This window comes from Apus apus, chromosome 1 (assembly GCF_020740795.1).
Source record: "Apus apus isolate bApuApu2 chromosome 1, bApuApu2.pri.cur, whole genome shotgun sequence".
In the NCBI taxonomy this organism is placed as follows: Eukaryota; Metazoa; Chordata; class Aves; order Apodiformes; family Apodidae; genus Apus; species Apus apus.
The window spans coordinates 158496182-158519749 of NC_067282.1; the positions used below are offsets into that span (position 1 = coordinate 158496182).

At 39.8% G+C, this 23568-nt stretch overlaps 2 protein-coding genes across 5 annotated transcripts in view; one reads left to right on the forward strand and one right to left on the reverse strand.

Moving 5' to 3' along the window:
- C1H3orf20 (chromosome 1 C3orf20 homolog) overlaps window positions 1-13564 on the forward strand; it is a 37057-nt gene extending 23493 nt beyond the window's left edge. Inside the window, exons 9-10 of the mRNA XM_051610989.1 lie at window positions 6662-6804; window positions 13482-13564. Coding sequence (XP_051466949.1) covers window positions 6662-6804; window positions 13482-13512 — 174 coding nt within the window. The 3' untranslated portion in view covers window positions 13513-13564. The remainder of the gene's footprint in view (window positions 1-6661; window positions 6805-13481) is intronic.
- Window positions 9365-23568, reverse strand: part of VEZT (vezatin, adherens junctions transmembrane protein) — a 68814-nt gene continuing 54610 nt past the window's right edge. For 2 of the 4 annotated variants that reach the window (XM_051610948.1, XM_051610939.1), the window contains exon 12: window positions 9365-21100. In XM_051610948.1, coding sequence (XP_051466908.1) covers window positions 20508-21100 — 593 coding nt within the window. In that variant the 3' untranslated portion in view covers window positions 9365-20507. Of the gene's footprint in view, window positions 21101-21130; window positions 21897-23568 lie in introns of those variants that run through there. The other 2 variants (XM_051610976.1, XM_051610966.1) reach the window with 1 other exon arrangement.

Genomic DNA, 23568 nt, shown 5'->3' on the forward strand with positions numbered 1-23568 from the left:
CTGAGCTGTTCCAGTTTAAGAATGAACTTTAGCCAATATGCTTGCTTTCATCCATCAGTGCTGTTCTACATGAAATGATGGTTAAATATCCTGAAAGCTAGCTGAGGGAAACTAGCATTGAGAGGTTATATTTCTAGATGTATGGTTATCTTTGGATGCAACTGAGCCCTAGCAGCACAGCTCTTAAGGGATTGCATTTTCCAATTTCTGAAGCATATCAGACTGACAGTGTGATGTAATGGAGAGGAGAAGGCAACTTGAGGTCAAAACCAGGTCTGTAGGTCTGGAAATATGTTCCTGCACTTGGAGAATGCAACAGAAGCTGTGAAAGTTACATTCACTTTGCTTTCACTTGCAGTGTGGCCATGTGGGAGGCAGCAGCTTTAGATTCCAATCCATTAGTCCAGATTCTCTGTTTATCCCAAATAATAACAAAGGTAACTGGCCTCCACAGCAAGCAGCAGTGTGCCTGGTTTGTGCCATTGGTTACCTTCTGCTAAGCATGAAACAAAGAAGTCCCCCAAATGAATGAGGAAACTAAAAGAGGAAAAATTAAAAGGAAGGAAAGCAGGAAGGGGAAAAAATTGCGCTCAGTAACACCGGCTGCATTTGTTAGTAGTGGTGAAATTCAGACACACCTATAAACAGATGTCTGTGGAGAAATCAGCCATCCAAGCAAGATCCAAGGCCTAGGATGAGGAGCAGAAGAAGCTATGTTTTTTTTCCCCTAAGTGTGAATATGCACAAGACTTCCAGAAAAGGTCTGACCTTAGTCTATACCAAGCTTCCCCATCTCCAGCCAGCATTGTAGCATGCAGGTTTGAGATGGGAAATGTAACAAAGATTTCATTAAATCCACTAGTGCCTTTTTTATTGCCATTACCAGATGACTACAGTTTGAAAATACTGAGACAGCTCAGCGATAAGGGGCAGTGCACATTCAAAACTGGTTGCACAAGTCAAGCTAAGCTCAGTATGAGAAGCTTCACAGGTGGGGGTTTTCATGATTCTTCTCCCTTGCAAAGCAGAGTATTGCCCTGAAAACAGTGAAGGAAAATCACACCAGTTTCATTCCAGCTGATTTCAAGACCCGAGTTTTTTAAAAAGAAGGCTGGGTTCTATAATTGCATTTGCCTTGCAGCAAACTAAAGCTGTGCCAGTTTCTTAAGTGCACTCATTATGATATAGGCTGAACACTTTGAGCTGATTCTGCAGCTTAGCAACAGCATGGAAGAAATTTGTGCTGTATCAGGCCATTCAGTGAGTTTGGACTTCTCTGGATTCAAGAGCTGAATGAGAGTCTTCTGGGACTCTCATTCAAAAATTATTCAGCCATTGGGTGCTGCAGATAATCAGAACGCCAATGTTTTTGGTAATTTTTCTCCAGTAAAAATAATGCTTATGAAATGAGCTCAGGATGTGGAAACCTCTGTTTATACACAGAACCTAACAATACACCCAGCAACTGTTTGTACAATTTTCTGTTTCACAAAAGCTATTCTGGAAAGGCCATAGTTAGGAATTTACAGGGTAATCAGTCTCTATACTTCTTCTGCTCTGGACTTCTTTGGCTGATTAAGAACACTGGTTTGCTCATTGTGTGGTAATAATGTACTTGTTTGCTTATTAACAATTGCATCATTCATTATATCATTCCAAATTATTAAGCCATGCAGCCATCAAAGAGGAACAGGTTTTTTTCTTACTGTCATCCTGCTGAACATGCAGCTTCTGTTTTCAGTTAGTTCTTTAGTCAGGCAGACCTTCTGCAGTGGCAGTTCTTCATTTCCTTCGTAGTCTAGGAGCAACCTCAAGAGGTCACCTGGCCTTGCCGTTTTCACCAACCAAAATCAACTACGTTGTTGCTATGACTGACACAAGAGAGCTGCAGGCATCTACAAAACATACCTTTAGCCCTGAATCGGTTTTCTAGAGTCTTTTACAGCTCCTGAAGAGAAATAGGCAGTTCCACAGACTAATTAATCTCCTTCAGATGTATAATGGAAGTGGGTCAAATGAATCACATGCTGGAAATGCTTGTTTCTTTCCCGTGGGATTCAGCTGAGGTGAATTCCAGTCTTGCTGCTTAACCTGTTCATAATGACACAGTGATAAAGAAGCCACAATATCCTTACAAAAATACATCTGAATGCTTTATACTCATAGTGCTTGACAGCTTTTCCTATTTAATTTTTCCTCCTGTAGTTAAAGCCCATTATTTCTTGCTCTTTTTATCACAGACATGGAAACCAGAAGGCTCTCTTCCTTTCCATAGAAGGTCACATTTCTATGTCCCTTCTGTTCCATGACTAGACTCCCACACTCAGTCTTCACATCTGTATACTAAACAAGAACAGGTTATGCAATCTGTATTTTCTGGAGCTCTGGTTATTCCCCTTGCTTTTGTGGAGATTCTTGCTGGCTGATACACATTTGGCCACTCCAGCACTGCTGAGCTTAGATGTCATACTTGCACAGGTTTGATTCCTATTTGCACCCCCTACAATGATTAAAAGTTGTATGTCATTATCAGCACAGGGACAGATCAGCCATCTTATTTTTACATGACCAGCTCAAGAAGGGTGGCACTACAAAACCCAGATGACAAAGTTGTCATTAAATGTATTTCAACTCTGGTGATTTAATTTAAATGAACTTTATTGTGAGCAGATCTTTTCTAATTGAACATCTGAATGCACATATACACAAGACTTTGTCAAGTTGCTTCTCTAAGGGACGGTTTGAATCAACATAATTGTTTCTAGAATATGAATATGTAAAGTTTGCTAATCTGTACGAAATATTCCTAGACAGAAGGAATAAGGAAATTAACCATGAGAATTACTTTCTCAGTAAAAAAAAATAATAAAAAAGCAGAGAAAGAGAACTTGTGATAACTTGAAGACAGCCCCATTTTACTCCTTCAGTCAGCTGGAAAGATGCAGAAGGGCACATGAGGGGAAAAGTATGGGCTGAACTCCCAAAACCCCTACTATGGATTACTTAATGTCTGTGTTTAGGATCTAAAAGTTCCCCTTCTCCGAAAGGTTAAAAGGAATCAGGGCAGAGATATATATACTTATAAAACTGACTTACTGTTGCCAATGTTTTATGAAATATTTTTTATTTTGACTATTTTTTAATGTTCTAACATATTACTGCTCTGCAGTTCAGAATTTCATTGGCATTAAAGTTCATCTTTGACCTTTCACCTTTTTATGTGGAAGAATTAGTCAGGGAGAAAAAGCATTCCTCTTTGCCCTGGCTTGCTTATTATGACTCCCTCAAGAATTTCAGTCTGAGGCCATTTGCCAAAACTATGTTTAGCTCTGAGAAGAGAAGGAACCTTCCCCCACTCCAAAATGCCACCATCCAAATTTATCTCTTGGCTTTCACTGAAGACTTTGGTTTTAAAACACTCTAGATTAAATTTACCCCAGTAGGGATAAAAGTGCTTTGCTATACCAGTTTATACCTATTGAGAAAAGCTGACCTTCAGAACTACTTCCTAATGAACCTTCTTATTCTATACATTCCTGGTGTTTTAGGAGTGGACCAAGCCAGAAAGCTACCTCGTAGAGGAAAAAATTCTTACTCATGCCATAAAATGCTGGCCTGTGAAAGCCACATGCTACGGAAGGCCATAATGAGAGTGACAGGAGTTTGAAAAACAGTGGAAAACTTTGACTGGTAACATTTACATATTATGCAAGCAAAAAAAGCTTCAAGCATACTTGAATTTTATGCTTGAAGGCACAAATTGATTGCTTGTGGTGGAAAGAATAATGAAATTCCTCCATGTCAGAACATTACAGAATCAACCAGGTGAATTGTAATGGAAAGGGCTACATTCCTCTGACAGCAGTAGTGATTGCTAGAGGCAGCCTTCTCATTTATATTTACTTAGAGATGCTTAAGTATGTTGTTTATTAACCAGATCATCTTTGGAACACATTTATCTGCCCCTTCTATCAGCCTTTTCATTTTGTACAATTACAGAACACGTATGTCTCAGAGAGCAGCAGTGTTCTTTCCAAAGCTTTCTGTAGGCAATCCTGCAGTGGGAGAAGGTTTCCGCTCTATCTGTTGTTATAGTGTTCATCATTGGCCACAAGGAAACAGAGTCAGGGCTCTAAAGGAAATAACAAAACTGGTATGCACCCCACCACATTTTGGCAGTAGGACATGGCCAGTGGTTAAGCAGAGTCAACACAAGAGGAGTGTTGTGTGTTGCTTCCTCATCAGAGTGGCAGTGAAAAGCACTTAAATTGGACACCACAACATGTAAGGGCTTGCAGCAGCAAGAGGAAGCTAATTCCAGTTATCTGTATGGGGAACCCAAAGGCTAGAACAGACCAGTGAGTGGTGACAAAACCAAAGCATGAATTCCTGGCACACAGAGCAGAGGCAGTAAGCTGGACTCTAGGTGGCTGGAGATTTCTTCTCTTTTTGTCTGTGCTCTTGCCATCGGCAAGGAAGGAACATACAGAATTGAGGGAAGATGATAAAACAGATAACAGATGGGAGAAGTGTGAGAGACTCCGTGTCAGATCAGAAGGGTCCCCTCAAGGGGAAACAGACAGACACAAAGAGGTAGTTACAGCTAGAGAATCAGTAGCTGAGACCAAGTGTTACTGCCATTTCCACCTGCTCACATACACTCAAAACTGTACCCCAAGGAGAGCTTAGAGGATTCCTTTTGTTGTCATGCTGACACTGCTCACAACACTGGATTTAAGCAAAGGAATGGAGGAGAAATGAGGACTTGTGTCATACTGTAACGTATTAAACCGCTCATCACTTCCAAATCTGCACTGCTGTGAGTGCTTCTCACACTCAGGTAAATAGAGCTCTCCACAGTAATGACACAAGGTACTTGACTGAAAGAAAAATGTTTCAGAGCTGAGTAAACCAGTGCTATAAGAACAACTTTTGCCTATAAAACTGCAAAATGCCTAATATAAATAGTGTGGTTTTTCCCCTCTCAATTACCCATAAGCAAAAGCAGTGTTCTACATCGTATTAATGACTGGTTACATTCCAGTTGAAAACATACTGGTGTGAGCACAAGATGGGGACAATTCAGTGGTCTTCTGGATTTTCTTCTAGTGAATACATTCATTGTTACTTGAACATTACCCTGAAGTAGTCAGAGAGTCTTGACTTGGAGTGCTGCATGCTGAGACCTTCCATGAAATAAGCCAAATGTTTCCCATTGTGTAACACTGGGAACATCCCACAGCACAGGCAGCTTTGGGCAGTACATCAGTTTAAATGATTCTTATAGTTTTTAAATTCATTGAAGCCAATTTTCACTTAAACAAAAGCTCCTTTACACTGCCAGAACAATGACACTGGTCTCCATGTCAGCAAGAGTCTGGCCCAACTTATATCACTGTTTCTTTACTGACAAAGAAAAGGCTGATGTTCTCACCTTTGTTTTTTTATTTCTAATTTCAACAGAATTTTCTTCAAGCCCTGATTCTGAGATCATCCATATGTTGTATCTATGTGGAACAGCCTTTGCAACATTTTTTAAAAGTACTTCTCTTTTCTTGAAATTGCTCTGGTAATTTTGAGTCTGGTGACATTAAAGCCAAAAGGCTCAACCCAGCAAACTGATCCAAAAACCAACAGAAATGCTGAAAAAATGCAGAAGGCTGCCTCCTTTCACTTGTTGAGATCTAACTACTACAAAGTGCAGCACTAATCTGACTTATTTAACTCTTCTGAGTTCTACCACAAAACAGAATTTGGCTTTTAATGCATCTGTTTTGTTGAGGATGTCATGGTAAGATAATCATCGACAAATGGCAGCTTTGGGAAACAAGCCAACAATTGAGACATCATGAAATGTACTTCACAATCAAACGCAAGTTTGAAACTGTGGAAATACAGTTGGAAAATGTTTCTGGATCTTCCTTAACAGCTCTGAATTAGCTTTAGTCTCCTGGTTTACTTTTCCAGGGAGATAAAATTGCTAGAGTTTCAAATTTTGCCCACGCTTTGAATCCTTATGGGTTTGAACATCAGGCCTAGTTATTTCCTGCAGGTTGATCATCACTTGTCAAATGACCTCGGTCACCTTTCTTCTGGAGAAAACTGTTTCCAATGAGATACAGTATTTAAACAGGAAAGTTTATTGCTAGTTATAAAAGTTTACAGGTAGGATACTCTACTCCTACTCCTTCTTAGTAAAAAAATAAACAACCAAAGAAAAATAATTCACAAAGATACACAAAAGAAAAAACAAAACAACCAAACAAACAAACACCTATTTTTTTTCCCCCTGTGCCTAATGTATTTGTATGTGTTCCTCTTCAAATATGTCATGTTCTGCCATAGCTAAACTGAAATATTATCGGGATGGGTGGTGGTGGATTTTGGTAGCCCATGAAGCAGCATGCAAAATGTTGTTTTATACACTCCAGCATGCTGTGTTTTTAGACCTTTGAGGGATTATTAAAACATGAGGTTTATTTTTTAATTTCTTAAATGAAAGCAAGTATTTTATATAACAAAGTCATGAAAGGTGAGAGCTGTAAGCTATAATAAATGTGTAAGTCAAGCTACCTAACAAATTTTGTTATTCATTTAGAATAAGAGATTGCTTTTGCCAATTCTGCATTTTTTTGTTTTGTTTTGTTCTTTTCTTTGGTAGATGTACATTCAAGGAAAGCTTCTCTTTGCCAACTACATTTTCAATGGGTACAGCAAGTCAACAAAAGACCTTCAAAAACAAATAGCTAAGACAAGGAGTGATTATCGCATGGGTTACTATCTTCCAAGGGATTTCAAGTTCAGGTATTTTACTTTCCATCCTCATGTTTTTTAATCACTTTATTCTGAGACCTTTGGCTTCCTTGTTCAGTTTCATAAATATAAAGCACCATGACTCAGAGCAGCAAGTACAGCAGTCACAGTATCAAAGCATTTGCACCTTCCTGGTATGTTTACAGGTTCTCCAGTCTTGTATATTCCTTCCTGTCCCATTCAGCAGTTAGGACTGTCTGACCCAAACTGCTGAGCTAGAGAATTGTTTTGAGCTAATCCTGCCCGTTACTGGCACTGAGGAAATAAGAAAACAGAGGTGAAGGTCCTGGGCACATCCCCTATTTATTTTGTGGATGTCCAACTAAGACTTACTTGGTTTAGGGCCTGTGCTTTGGCACTATCGATAAAAACCTAATGGCAATTAAAGGACCAATTACTTTAGTCAGGTGTCCTCTGGCAACAAGCTCCTTCATTTAATTAGTAGTTGCAGGGAAGTTTTAGAAGCATAACCTGGAGAACAGTGGCAGATGGTCAAATACTTCACAGCTCACTGAGGGACCATTCCCAGGAGCTAAAGCATATGCTGCAACACTTACGTCTCTTGTAGAAGTTTCCAAAGCAGAAACAAAGACAAGCAAGAAAGGGGAAATAATGCAATGTATTTATTACCTAGCTTTTGGGAACCATATCATTATTTGTCATTCAGTGGTGCTGCAAACCAGTAATCAAAGTGGATCTTCAGAGTACTGGTATGAATGCAAAGGTCACACGTGGCATTTCACTGCTCATCTAACCAATACATCTTGCAGGGTGTGATGATGATGACCTATTGTTAATAGCTGAGAAGCAGTTAACAGCAGTGACAGCAAAGAACAGAGGATATAGCCCAAAATTAGGTATGCAGTCTTTTGCTGAGCTGCTCTTAGGTACCTTTGACAGGTCATGGAAAGTCTGTCCTTTTCTTGCTTTTTGTCATTAATTTATATGGAACAGAAGAAGAAAACAGCACATATTATAATTCTAGTCTATTCCTCTCTGAGGAAGTTCAGAACTTCACATCTGTACACAAAACAATTACCAGAGGAGCAGAGAAGTCAGGGATTAAATATAACAGATAATTAACAGTAGCATTTTTAGCTGCATTAATTACTGGCCTTCTATGCTTTCCCTCCAGGTCAGTGAAAAGCTTTCTTGATTGCGGTCAGGTCAGATTAGCTTTAGGGTGGGTGTTTTTGCAAATGGTTTTCTGAGTGACTGGAAAGGTTGCACTGGCCTGTGAAATTCCCTGTGCTGGTTCTTCTCTGCACTAACATTCTTCCTAAGTATTTCCCACTGTGGCATCATCCCTAAATGCAACTTTGGAATGAACACATGCAGTCACACAGACAGGCATTCGCCTAAAATCTCAGTATAAACCGGTGCCACATGTGGTCAGAACCAGCATGATCTGCATGTGTGTTCCTGCTCCTTGCTACCACAGCACCAAGACAAGAAATCCTTAAATGCTACCACTGGGACATTCCACAGGGTTCTTTCATGCACAGGCTGTGAGCACTTAAGCAGGTGCAATTGGGCACATAAGAACAGTCTTAGTGAAGGTGATGAGGACTGTCATAGAAAACCAAGGCTGGGTGATGCGGCTGTTTCCATATACAGTACTAGAATTATAGAGGTGGTGCTAAAGATTCCTTAAGTAAGGGTCTAATTACAGATGAAAAAGCAGGTTCTCCAAGAGCAGATGTACTTGGTATTTCCCTTCTTGCCAGCTGATCTCCCAAACTCAGAAACTGCCAAATACTCAACATATAGGTTCATGTGCATGTTCTCTTCACTTTATTTCAATACTGTATGTTCACTGTCATGTTTAACTTTTGAATTATTTCTTTCTCCATGCTATATCAGGAACAGATACTATTCAGAGTACAGCTGTAGGTCAGGGAAGATTCTGCACTGCTAAAAAGGGGTTAGCATCAGTGAAACACTGAAAAACTTGCTGTTCACTGGGCAGATAATAATTTTTCTATGTGTTCCTGGAGTGATTTCTTGGGAAATGGCATTTTCTTGTTTGTAAATCAGCTGTTTCTCTAATGGAAGTAGAGCAAACAGGTACAATCCTGCATTCATTTTTTCTGTTCCTCTACCTGAAAGATGGGTAAGCATGGAGACAGCATAAAGAACCAACAGAATTAAGCTGAAGGCCACCTTTCTAGGAAAAAAGTACCCCTAGATTCCTCTTCCAGGTCTCTCCTCAAAACTTGCTTCAGTCAGAAAGACCATGTTTCTTAGCATATGTCAGCAGAAACAACCTTCCATGAGACTTAGAGGCTTCTTCTCTTGGTACATTTTCTGTTTCTTGTCCACTTGTTTGTACCATGGGTATCCCATTCTTGATGTCTTTGCTGTCTTATTAAAGTATGGACTATGCTGCAAAATCACTCTAGGGAAGCTTAATACAGTAAAACTGATTACATGTTGGGATCAGTGGAACCATAGGGCTGGTCTGGCTTCACCTCAGCTAGACCCACTGTACTAGGCCAGGTTACCTGATGTGGTGTGAGTATTTCCAGTATGAAGCAGCACAGTAGAAGGATGAGAAGAACAGATTTTAATGAAAGAAAGAAGAAATACAGCAATACAGCTGATACAAAAAAGTACACAATGTAACACAAGTGTCTAATAAATTAGCAGAGTACTAGAGAAACAGGGAGAAAGTTTCAGATGGTTGAAGAAAGAGGCTTGCTCAAAAAGATACAATCTTAAGTCTTCATAGATATATATATATATACATTCTTGGCAGTATAGGAAACGTACAGTTCTTACATAGAAAATATTGAACATCTGAAGTGGTGGTATCAATTCCTGAAGAATATTTGCATATGGTACATTATGAAGAATGCACAAAGGCAATTTAGCATTCAATAAACCTCCAAGTAAAGGAAAACATTACAGACCCCTCTTGGTAGCCACGCTTCTCCTTCTAACAGCAGCAATTGGATCTGTTCAGTATTCCACATAAAAACAAACAAACCTGGAGACAGCAAAGGGTAAGCAAGACCTTTTGTACTGCACAACAAATTATGCACTGATTAGGCAATCAGATTAAATACATAATAAATACTCCTGCCTCACCAAGTTTCCCCTTGCCTTTCAAGATCAAATTATTTTCCTTCTTCCCCAGTCATCTCTCAGCTTTCCTTCCTGGGGACATGAATTAGGTGAGAGTGAGTCATACCTAAGAGAGAAGAGCTATCAACAGCTGTTGACCTTAACACCAACACAGGGAGAGTTCACAGGAAGAGGTGTGCATCAGCCACAGCTCCTAACTGTCAGCAGAATGCAGCCTTTGTTCTGATAACAAAGTCTAAGCATTATGAGGGAGCCACAAAGCTTCAGATAAAAGGAGCCAGTCTGCACTGCTGCCACTTTCAAAGTGTACAGAGAAAGTCTGTTCCTACAACAAGACAAGTAGAAGACATCTCCTGCAGTACCCCTGAGCCTGGTTCCTAGTTTAAACATCTACCTGCTACCAGTCTCCTCAATCAGCACATTATTCTCTTAGCCATTTATGTGATGCTAAAACGGATTGTGCTGACAGTTGCCACATGGTTGCACAGTATACAGGTCTCTGAAAGATGGGAAGGTGCAACTGGAAGGGTATGACACATAGGAAAACATTCTTTCTTCAGTCATCAATTTTGACAAGAGTAACTGATGTTCATTACTAAAGTGCTTTTTCTAAGGAGCCAGCAAAGTATTCTGCAGAAACTATTGCCAGGATTGCTTAAAATTAATTTCACCTTCAGGATAAAAGAGGAATGATAAATAAACTTCTGTATAAAAGATCAAAGTGCTGACACAGCATTTCTGCATCCCTGTAAAAGCATTCCCTATTCCATTCAATCACTACTAATTGAAGAATGGCTAAGCCACATCCATGCCACCTAGGCAGCTCTAAGGGATACAAGATAAGGAGAAAAAGTGATGCATGCAGCAGAGAGGCAGAATTTTGCTACAGATGCTGAAGAAGTAGTAGCAACCAAAAAGACTTGGGAAGTGATTAGCATTACAATTGAGAAAATTACTTCTGAAACTGGGGAAACCCAGCCAAAATTTTAAAAAAATGGCTTAAAAATAATCCTGGTGATGTGCATCATCAGATATGTAAAAAACACTTTAGGTCCTGATTCATTCATGGGAAAAAGGAAGGAAAGTGGGAAAGTAAGAAAGAGAAACAAAAGGGTTTGGGAAAATATCACCCACAAAAAAACCCTAACACAAAGAAAGGGCAGAACCCAGGGATGTCTTCCTGCTATTGCCTACATCCAGCCCAGAACTGTAGTTCTTAGAGCCCTAACAGAGCCAACCAGCTGGCTTCATACCTGCATTAAAGACCTGCTGATCTAAACCTGCAGGTCTTATCACCTGTGCTGAAAGCAGCATCAAGCCACTGGCAGGGCAGGTGCTGAAGAGGCTCCCAGCGGAACCAAACCATGTGGGATTCCAGTGCAGGCTAAGGGAAGAGACTGACATCATGCAGAGCCTAAAGGAGGAGACACAGAGAGTGGTTTACAATCAGCTTGATACACCAGCACAGCAGGACTGAGTCTGTCTGTGGAAACAACATGTAGATAAAATAGAGGGGATTTTAAGAGCTGCTGAAGACCACCAGTCTGGTGAATGTTTCCCATCTCTGCTCCACACTGAAAAGAAATTGTGGATCTCTCCCAGTGTCTTCCAACTTCAGAGTGTATCACACATGATTTTCCTCAGTAGCCCTGCCAGAAATCTCTAGCTGCAGTTTGTTCTCTTGAATATTTCCTCTTATTTTAGTCCTCATGTAGTAATCAATTAAACAGCAGTTTGTCAGGGTTCTTTTCTTTGCCTGTGGTTCCCTTGGTCGTCTCTGCTGCCCTTCGGCCTTGTCTTGGGTAACGTTAAGACTTAGCAGGCAGGAAATGTTGAGGAACATGTATTGTTTACGTGTTTAAGACGGGGCAGATGGACATACAGGCAGCCACAGCAGCTCAGGTGCAAAGCCTTGATAAGAGGAAATAAGGTTAAATAGCTTTCCTAATGGAGGGTGTCAAATCAGTGAGCATTTTAAACACTTCCACACAGCCTACTTGGTAAAACAGTATTCAGTTCTTTTGCCCTCAGATAGCAAGAACTAAGTCTTAGTTTAGCTTCTGAGTAACTAACTGGAAAGTTTGATATAAGAAAAATACAACCTCTTTGCTAGAGAAGGCTTTCAATGTGATACCTGGCAATACAAACATACAATACGAATTGTGTGCATGTGTGTATATATACTCATATATGAAAAATGCACACAAACCCCTTAAGTTAAGAAATAATCCATTAATGCTGCTCAATAAAAATTCAAAATGGTTCAATTCAGGGGAGATTTAGTAGTAACTGTGTTCTGAAAACACATGCTCTGTGACAGTGGGAAAGGTCTAAGCACAACTGCTAGACCTCAGAGCTTCCCAAGCTCAAGGATAGGCAGCTGTGAAGCCAAAGGACATTGGCATAGCAGCTGGTGAGCACGTTTTCAGCCCCTACTGCAGGAAGAAGCAAGCTTATTTAGGGGAGCACAGACTCAACCATGATTGTGCCACCCTCCTGTTGGGAAGAACAAGTAAAGCTCATGTAAATGAGGATCAGTTTTGCTAAGGAGATATGACCATCTTATGATCATTAAGGAGGGAAATTTCTGCAGGTGGATGTTCTGAAGTCCAGGAAGGACTAGGAGGGTAGCAGTGCCTTGGTGTGGATTCCCTCTAATCTGCATTTCATGAAGTTTAGACAATGGGTTCAGAAATTAAGGGAAGAAGTGGCCTAGTTCCTGAAGATGTGGCAGCGGAATGCTTGAGAAGAACTGAAGTCTGCTAAGAAGGAAGAGAGAGACCACTGGAGGAAAGAACAGACCTAGCAAAAACTGGAGCTTTGAAAGACAGCTGCAGAGTCCTTGAACCTAACTTAGTGCCCCCATAGTCTATCACCTCAATACAACCTTTCCAGAAGTGGTCAAACCAAAAGAACCTTGGCAGCCCTTTTGTGCCCAGGCCCCGTGTTTTGCAGTGTGGCCACTAATGTTTTAAGTTTCTATTGGAAATATTGTACCTGGCACATAATAAGATAGTAACCTAGGCAAGAAACAAATTTAAAAAACCCTCCACAATTGGTTTGTATGGTCTATGAAGAAGAAAGCTAAGGAGAAAAAATGTTTGAGTGGGATCGCATGTGGCATGGATGCTGCAATGGAGCAAGACAGAGAAAATAAACCCAAAGTCCTTTTGAGACATCCTGCTCCTGTATTGGTGTCACTCAGAATTGTTCCATGATCTCTGCAAGCTCTGCAGACCTCGAGCACACAGGTGCATGCAGACTGACTGTGAACACTCATGTTAGGACATAAAGTTTGAGTGCAATGTCATAGTGAGCAGTGCAGGAAGAGACATCATGAACTTGTTTAAATTCGACCAGATGTGGCTTTGGATGAAAGATCTGGAGGACAATTCACAGAATTCTGGCTTTTATTCCACAATACATTTAAAGCCTTTTCTTCTTCTTATAAAAACACAGGTATCAAAGATTATAAACAGCCCTCATTTATGGTGCTTCTATTGAGATCAAATGCATGATTCTCTGCTAGTAATGACTACTGAAGATATTAAACACTGACATTTCTCTTTTTGTTTATTTAGGAATGGACCCCTTTTTAATAGCACAAAGTAACGGAAAGCATTGGTCACGCTCTATTTGGATATGAGATTGTTTTCAGTTCTCCTCCATGCAGCTGGAGAAGGTCAGGAAGCAGTGTTTAAATACTGTGATTTGAGCACAGATGAAGCCAACGAATGACACTTATTTTGGGACCTTGTACTAGAATTGCAGTTATTTCTAAAACACAACTGGTGGTTTTCAGTAAGCCAGAATTATGTATAAAAGCCAATATACACCAAAAGGGTGGTATAAATTTGAGCTGCCATACATTATTATTTCTGTTTTGACTGTAGTACTCCCCACTGTGGTGTCCACCTTCTGTTTTAGGTCTCAAGTCAACTGGGATAGTCAGTATACATTTCTAGCTCTAGTCATTCAGATGCTGAAGATACAGATGAATCACGCTGTGCTACAAACACACAAAAACCCAACTTGTGTATTATTTTAAAATTGAAAATCTTAAGAGTGGTGGCAAAGGGTGCCTGTGGGTGCCACAGGGACCAGGAAGGTAAAAAAAGTAAGCAGGATAGAGAAAAAGGCATGTGTGATAGTTTCAGTTCTGCCGGCAGTAGAATAAAGAGCTTTTAGAGACTCTGTGGAGTAAAACACAACAGGGCAGCCTAGACCTGAAGTGCAAAAAAAATGGAGGCCAAAATGAATGAGGAAAATAATCAGTAGCATCATCCTCAATCAAAATAAAATACGGAGAGATGAGGGGAGGAACATATGGGGTTGAGTTTATCCCACTTTGGTACAGACTAATGATGTCAACTCACAGCATGTAAACATTAAGTGAAACTGATGTAAATTTGAGCTATGACATTCCTCATCATGCTGGCATGTTTGCCCTCCTGCTCCCCTGAGGTGCTATTGGTACCCTTGCAGCCACACAATGATTTAGTTGAAGGAGCCAGCAGAAAGTTATAGCAGTCGTGCATTTTCAGCCAGATCTGTGTCCTAAATCACTGAGTGGTTACCAAAGTCAGCCTAAAGGAGAGCCTGAGATTGCATGGCCATAGCAGGGCCACAGCAGCCTGGACCTGGATCGGTTTAAGCTGCTATAGAGCTGCATCCCCTAAAGCAGACTGTCCATGAGGCCTTTAAGATTTAAAGCTGAGAAGGTATAAAGGTAAAAAATCTGCTGATCATGTGAAAGTATTTGAGTTTTGGTCCTATTCAACTCTTTTAAAAGAACTCACTTTGTAATGGAGAAACAAACCCTTTTTCCTCATCTGTTAAACTACAGTCACTTCTTCAGAGTCCTGTGTTCAAGTCAGAAAGTGCAAAATTGGCTAACAGAGCATTCAATTTGTTGGGTTCAATTTTATTCTGACAAACTTGCCAGTAACATAAGAGATGGCAGCATGAAAGGTCAGGCAGAACATCAAGAACAGCTACATACTGATCCGTAGCTCAAACTGTATTGCTGTATCCATCTACAAAGCAAAGTTCACAGTAGGTAGATTTTACCCCTGACTAATGTCCATGTCTTGTTACCACAGTTACAGTACCACTACCACTGATCTGATCACTGCACAAATTTCCAAGTCAAGTAAGTCAAAGTGGGTTTTGACATTTAAAATTCAAGGTGGTAAAATAAAACCACATACACGAGGCAATTACATATCATTAGAATATTAATAAAGCACACCTCCAAGCATTTAAAAAATCAGCCACGGAAGCCTTCAGCTTGATCTCTGATATCCATATATCCATATTCTCATGTGATAACATATTTTGTGATACACATTTATTGATCAGAGATCAGAACAGCTCTGAAAAGTCAAGCTGAAATTTAAACAAGTGTTGTTTGGCACCTTTTGTTTGTGTTAGACCAGGTGGCAGCTGTTGGAAGACCATTTTGATATAACAACTTTTTGTTTTGTTAACAAAGAAAAACATTGTCCAGCCAAATCCTGCTGACAGTGAATAAATATTTCTCTTCCATCAGACCAAATATTTTCATTTGTCATCCTAATAGCTAGGGGTACAAGATCTGAAAAGACTTCTTTCCTGGATGGACTCAAATATATTTGAATGGTTCAGTGTTTTATGGGAGGTGACTATTACTCCATCCTCAGCACTGCTGAGGTTATATCTGTAGTACTGCACCACACTTGGGCCATTACTCTTAAAAAACTGGACAGATTTCTAAGGAAAGCAACCAAAAGGTGGAAAACATGACCTCTGTGGAAGGACTGAGACAGGTGGGCTTGCTCAGTTTAAAAAAGAAAATTAAAAGCCATTATAGACAAATCTTGTTTGTAAAAGACTAATAAAGATGAGCATGCGCTGGCATTGGGACTGGTAATAACTGACCAAACATAAGACTGAACAAATGTATGGAAAAGGATTCCATCAAGACTTGTTAAGCTGACTGTTACCACCACTGGCTCAAGAAGTCCCTAAGCCACAAATTATTGAGGATTAGCCTGGGGAAACATCATTACATGGTCTCCCTTTTCTCATACTCTTCCCTCAACATCTGCTATTAGTCCCCATTGCAGACAAGATCCCAGAGTAGCCAGACCCTTGACACTGACCAAGTGCCTTTCTTACCCTCTGCCCACTTTTTCAGAGGAGACAGTACAAAAATCTGTTAATTCTAAGGAGTAATTAGCCCTGGGGAACAAGTCACTTGCAGAGCAACAGTGGCCCTTCACTAAATACTTTAAAAATCGGGGCTGTTTAGTATACTTGACCCCTTGTTTCTGTTAAAAAAAGGAAAAAAAGAAAAACAAGGGACTGCAAGATGACAGAGTTCAGTGTGGGCCAACAACTCTACACAGTCCACTGTTTAGGTGTTTTTTTTGACTAGCAAAGAAATTAAGACAGTTGCAAATTCTGCACTTCAGATCCACCATTTCCAGCATCGCACACAAACAGCTGGGTCACGCACAGATGCGTGTGCTCAGGACAAAGTCTGTGGGAAACGGTTCTTCTTCTTCCCCACATAAGCCTAAAACAGTCTGAAAACTCAGTAAAACTGGCTACTCTACCCAATTTCATCTTGTATTTAGATAACTAAGTGCAAGATTCAGTGATGTCTAGTAATCCTCTTTCAGGAGTTAAACTATCTCATTACTGCAACCGACAGCAGAAGCCTTAGTGTTTGCAAATCTTGCTTATATTTGATTGACACAGGCTCATTTGACTCAATTTGAAAGATTCTTCATTATCCATAATCCTCAAAATTTACTTCCATTACACCACTGTTTCATGTCTGTCACAAAGACATACACATAAAAAAAGGGACAAGTCATCTTCTTATCACAGATCATTGCCACCATTGAAGCCTTTACGTAGATCCCCAGCTGTAAAAGTTAAGTGACATAAACCATGTAATGCTAGGTTACAATCCAGCCTCAGAAGCAAATGCCATCTTTGCAGTGCCTTCTGGGTAGGGCAGGAGGAGAAGAAATTATTTAACCCTGTAATAAATGTTTCTCTACGGCTTCACAGAGCTGTTAATTGGAAATGGAATAGGAAAAAAGCACAGAATGTTAGCTCTGCACTTCACAAAGAATTTTGGCTGTTGATATCCTTTGGCATAACCCATTATTTACTGTGGATTTCCTGGTTAACATGTTTTTAAAAGTTACCAAGCTGTAAGAAGTAAATGTTCAGTTTTCACAAGAATCCCTATCTAGGGTAATGAGCCAAAGAACACAGGACAGCACTCAGACCTTGACATGCTCAATATATTAACACAACTCTTTAGTGCTAGTGCATACTTCAGTGTGCTCATTTAAATGCAACAATAAATTATGATTACCAAGAAATCTGTTGGGTACTTGAAGGAATCTACAGCCTGTACGCACAGTCCTTCCAAAGGACATGATAATGAGGAAAGATGGGTTATAACAGACTACTTATATGTAGATGGAACCTGGTGATCAAATCAAAGGAAGCCATGCTTTGTGTGCTGTGCACTATTAGCCATATTCTTCTGCAGGGAGAGCATTAAATAAAATAAATGACCTGATGGCTTTTACATGTAGATGTGATGAGAGGCAGAGAAAGCAAGTGAGCCCAGGTGTTCATATGTGCAGCTTCTAAAACTGCATTAAGTAAGACCATGCATATCAGTCAAATTGCTTGTAGAAAATCTGTTTGTTCAAAATAGGATCAGAATTTGCTCCAAAAAGTCATACTTTGATCATATCCATGTCTAATGTCAAGGCTGTAATTTCACAGTGCACCATTTTTGCCAGTAATGTAAATGTGTGCAATCCTCAGTCTCCTGCCAGCAACACAGCATGTGCTGATACAGCTGTTGGGAGGTAAATGCTGCAAAAAATGCTGCATCACTGCAAAAACAATGGTGAAAAATAACCCTTGAAAAGGGTGGATTTTTGACCCAAGTGGACTCAGTGAGCTCGTTTTTAACACGGCCACAAACACCTGTGTTGACCCAGCTGATGGGTGAAAATGAACAACTCATGATGGGGTTTCTTAGGCTGGTTTAATCACCGAGACCAGCTCATTATAGAACTAGGTCCCAAGTGAGCTGCCAGAGGAGATTCTCCAGGTCTTTTGCTAAGGATTGCAGCAAAGGAATAAAGAGCTAAGAACTTTGATAAATGTGAGCTCTGAAACCTATTTTAGTAGCAACGCAAAGCACTCGTGCTACTACTGACTTTATCCAAAACTCTGATGACAGTGGTAATTCATATCCTACATCTGATTGTGTTTCCAAGTTGGTATCGTAGCCATACACATTGTAAACTAAGATTTGGAACCCATGGGAAGAGGTCAGGAGTACCAGCTCTGAGATACACAACATTAGATCATGAGATGCTACTGGATGAGTTAATGGGAAAATATTAGTGAAAGATACATTTAGACAGTCAGAACAATTAATTAGGAACAAAAATATCTGGGCACTTTGTGAACTCAAGGATCTCAAGTCAAGGATGAGGAAGACTTCTTTTTCAGAAGCATGGACAATGCTTCAAACACAACTTATGCAAAGCAGTTTTTCTAGACTTGATTAAAAAATTGCTTATCACAGAGAAAATAGAACAGTGTTTCATCATCTTAGCCTAATCTTTTCAGGTTACAGAAGAATATACTCTACCACTAAGAAGAGGCTTAGCTTCTAAATACACTAAGACAAGCATCTTTTTTCCTTTTATAAGTTCCCCAAGACATCATCCATTCAGCTTCCAGTCACACAAAATTAAGGGCACAGAACACAGTGTTACTGGTTAATGAAGAATGGCAAAACATTCTTTTCCCAAAATCTGTTTGTGAGGGAGAAGACAGGCATTATATTGTGAAAGAACAGTCACATACTCCCTTCTCGCTCAGTTGCTGTTTACCTCTTTATGGTCTTGTGAGAAAATCCATGCAGTTAGCAGCATTCATACAAAATCACTAATAGAAGAGCAGGAGGCTGAAAGAAAGCACTTGTTTACTGACATACAGTCAAGAGTTCCACCCTCACCTGCTGACTTTCATTAGCTTCCCCACTTCCCATGAGAGCATCCTAGGAAATACTGCTCTGAACCACTTGCATCTAATAACTTCTTTATTCTTATAGAGCAGGAGGAGGCAATAAATACCCTAAGTAGCCAGTGAGGTGTTTTGTGACTGGAAATGTATCCAAGTCCAAGTGGAGTATTCCATACCAAGAGTCACCTCTTCATCAGAGACATGAGACCTTTGCTTCATTTTGTGTCAGAGGGCAAAAGGAAGCAAAGGCAGTGAAGCCGTTAACCAGCTCCTCTGTGAGGTGAGCATCAGTTTGCTGCTCCTCCTAACACCACCACAGAGAAAAAAACAACCCATATAACCTCATACCAAGTATCCAGACTTGAGTGTCAACTAAGTTACAAGATACACCTTAGAAACTATGCAATTCTTGCTCTTTCATGGATTATTAATGACACAGGTAATAGTTGTGACCTAAGGAAAAATGAAGGAACATTAGGGAAAAGCAAGTATGCTGGTGAAACAAAATACTGTCTGTTAAGCACTTAGATCATTTTGCTTTAAGAAAATTACTTCAGGACATAAACAAAAATGTACAATCAATCATTATATCAAATAAAACAATTCTATTAAGGTTCAGTTTACAAAAGGTTAACAAATAATTCATAGTTGTTTTAATAAATGTCCTGCTCTGGCAGGGGGGTTGGACTCCATGACCTCCAGAGGTCCCTTCCAACCCCCAACATTCTGTGATTCTGTACATAGGTATTTACTTCTCATCTATTATCAAAGCAACAGACAGCTCCTAGCTTTCTATTGTACTTTCTACTAATGTGCTTATAACTCTCCCTAACATATACTACTCATTTCTCTAACATGAATTACAACATCTAGAAATCATTTATTAACCCTTCATAAAATTCTAAATAAACCTTAACATGAAGCATGACTAACTTTACACTGTTTCAGCCCCATACCCCAGGACACATCACATACTAGCTCTTTCAAGTTTTTATTTTAAAGTCTACATTTTAGTTGGGAGCCACGTCACTAGCCACAGAATCACAAATGCCTACGGTGGCTTAGCCAACACTGCAGACACAAGAAGGGAAACTCAAGTGGTGGGGGAAGATCACAGGGAACAGTTCAGGTTCTTCCAAAAGAAATGTCCTGGCTTTTCTGTTGGAACTGACATTGATACCATGACAACAGAATCAAAAAGCAAAAACTGGAGTCTGTTATAATTCAAGACATTGTTTTTCCTTCATTTTAGAAAAAGAACACAATACATTATAATACAAATAAATAAAACAGAAAACACAAAGGTAAATTCCAAAACCCACCACTAGGATCTTAAAAAAGGCAACAGCCAACGATTTCTTGGAGGCAGCCTAAACTTCTCTTACCTGCAAATCTTCACTACACTTAGAAGTCCTACTTTGTGTATTAGACTTAGAGAACAAGATGTATTATATTTAGGTCTCCTTTTTTTCCATCAAGTATTTCAGCTTCACACCCCACCTTAGTTTTTTCCATCAAATTGCCTGCTATTGTTTTTAACAAAGTTCAGCTCAGACTTTTACTTTTCCTTCACTTTCAGAGCCTCTATCTTCATTCTCACAGTCCTCCACAAGGTTTTCCAGCTCCTCTGTCTTCTCTTCCTCCTCCTCCTCTTCCTCCTCCTCTTCCTCATCTCCAAAAGTCTCTTCTTGCATTGTAGTAAAAGTGAAGGACCTGGCAGCAACTTGTGCAGCCAGACCAGATGTGAAGTTTAAATCTGTTGATCTGTGGAGCTGGGCCAGCCTCTGCTTGATCTTTGAATACAATGCATCCTTAGAGAGAGACTGGGACACCTCTTCTCCATCCATATTGCTCGCCTTGAGTTCTTCAGCTTCCCCTTCATGTTGATAACACGTTCTTTCTTCAGCTCCTGTAGAAACACTTTCACCAGTAGTATTGTCTTTGTTTTTCTCCTTCTCAGGTTCTTCATACAAATATTCTGTCCTGCTTTTATCAGCAGCATTCACTTTTGGATCAGAGTATTTTTCTTCATATTTATCACAACTTTGGCTGCAGTCCTGCTTTTCTGCATCTGAATTCATATGTGATTCCAAATTATTTAGTAGCTTCAGTGGTTCTACAGGAGACAAGGGTTTCACTGCAGCTTAAAAAGGGGGAAAAAAAATTAAATGATAACTAAAAGCAAGCTGCTACTTCTGAATAATTTATTTTTTGTCTGAAAAGATGCAAGATTGTAAGGGTCAAAATTACTTTAAAAAACAAAACAAAACAACAAAACTAAAACAGATACTCAAACAAAACTTAAAACAGTGTTTTCTAATCACAAAGCTGAAGTGAAACGTGGCAGCTACTTTTAACTACTCCTTACAATCTGTGACGTGAAGAGACAGCACAAAATTGATGATGTCTAAAACTGGCATCCAACACAGATGGTGCATTCAAAGTTGAAGTGAGAAACAAGTGAAACTACAGCACTGTATATAGATTTAAACTGTCTTCATTTTAAACAACACTTTACCTAATCCAATAAAGACAGCTGGTACGTGGAAAAGTCCTTATAGGCAATACCTGATCTCGTACACCACAACGTGTAAATACAACACAGGGTCACACAGTCAGGTGAGGTGTCCTCACAAATAAAGTGTAGTTAATTTAGCCTCTCTTCAAGTTAGTAGCAGCAGCGAGTCCCATTGCCAGCAACGGGATGCTTGCCAGGAAGTCTCTCCTCCCAGTGTTAAGGGTTAGTACAACTCGGTACAAGCACTTCTTGAAGAACAGACGTCTTTCTTTTAAAGAAAACGGTATCATGTCCATTTCCAAGTAACAGATTCCCTAAACTGCAGTAGCTCCATTAGAGTAGCAGCACGAACATAAATGAGAGCAGCAACGGCAGATTCCCGAGTGGCATTTCCCTTTCTAATTCCATTCTGACTTTACCCCTGTAAGCAGAGATGAAAATAACTCTGGGAAATGCACAAACTTGTCACGGGAAACAAAATTTTTATGGTATTAAGGTTTTTCCATCGCATCCCATTTCAGTAATACTTACTTTAGCTAGGTGAAGGCAGGCACATGATTATGGTTGTCACATGGATAATCATTGTTATTAGCATACTGAAAGGCTGTGCTTCAAGTTTGTATTATACTGTTTGTTTTAAAACCTTCTATACCAAAGGAGCACTGCACCAGACTCAGTTGTTAGTGGGGCACTTTTTCCCCATCTTGTAAAAACCACGCTGCTGCTTATTTCTGCCCATTTCTTGAAGAGGCAGGACTATGCACAGTAATCTTACCATTTGGGAACAAACTTGTTGCCTACTTCCTCCAAAGAATACTTCCAAAGCCAAAATTTGTCAAAAAATTAATCAGATTGGTAGCTGGCCAATTTGCTGAGTTCCTTAGTTAATAACAGGCAAGGTGCAATTTATCAAGTCTCAGAGTGTAGCTTCACAAATCTGAGTAACAGCTGTGTAAGAACTGTGATATGGACAAGGTGGGAGAAGGGAAAACAGGTGGGTACAATGCAACTTTCTTGGGGGAAGGGGGCAGGGGAAAGGCTAGAAAGGATTTTGTACTACAAGAAAGTTGTTTTATAATGTTTAACCAATGAAAACAAAGCCACTAATAACTCCACAGACCTCTTCAAAAGCTCTTCCATTTCACTAGCTCAACAGGATGCCAAAGGACCAAAATGTAAACTCACTGACGCTTCCATAAACTACCTACTGCCCCAACTGTGAGCAGTGTTACCCTGGTGCTGGATCTGAGCACATGTGCTTCAGTCTGGTGCTCTGCTAAGATGACATTTTAATTCTGGGATCCAATCTATCATCTCCAGTTGACTTCATGCTGTGTTCTTTAGACATAGCAACTTGTTTGGAGCTGATCTCTTTTACGTTGAAGGCCTCAGCAGCCCCTCCATCAATGAACTAAACACCCTAGCAAATCAGAATGGCTTGCTAGCTAGGTGCATTGACTAACAGATTAAAGCCTTTGAATCTTTTCGGGATCTTTTTTCACAATAATCACAAGTTAAGAGAACACCTGATTTGTGGGATATGATCATACTTTTAAAAGCAAGATTTAAGAGGGCTCTGATATCATGGAATATGAACATATGACAAGAATATGAGCCTTTCTGGGCATGGAAATCACAGCTCACAAAACTGTTTCTTTAAGGAAAGCCCATGTGTATAGATAAATAAAGTCTGCAGCAGGACTATGTCAGGGTCCACTATGTCATGTTTAACTGACTTGTGTTTCTTTTCAAGACATAATGAAGAAATTCCTTTACAAGCAGTAGAATATGTTATCTGCTCTCTGTATCAGTCTTTTAGATTAGACATACACAATCTCTGAGCCAAAAGGAGACAATATTAATTACTTTAATGAACCACCCTCACATTTTCCAGTTTTGTACAGGATGGAAGTAATCAATGATTAGTCATAAGCAGCTGGAGGAAATCACACTTTCCTCCCTCCCCACCACCGAATCTCTAATCCTAAAATTATGTAGTATCTATACATGGAAAAGAAAGGAACTAACATGAGCCACAAAGGCTTTCAGGTGAACAGTTAATGGAGATTATGTGAGTCAGCTGACTCCTTCCA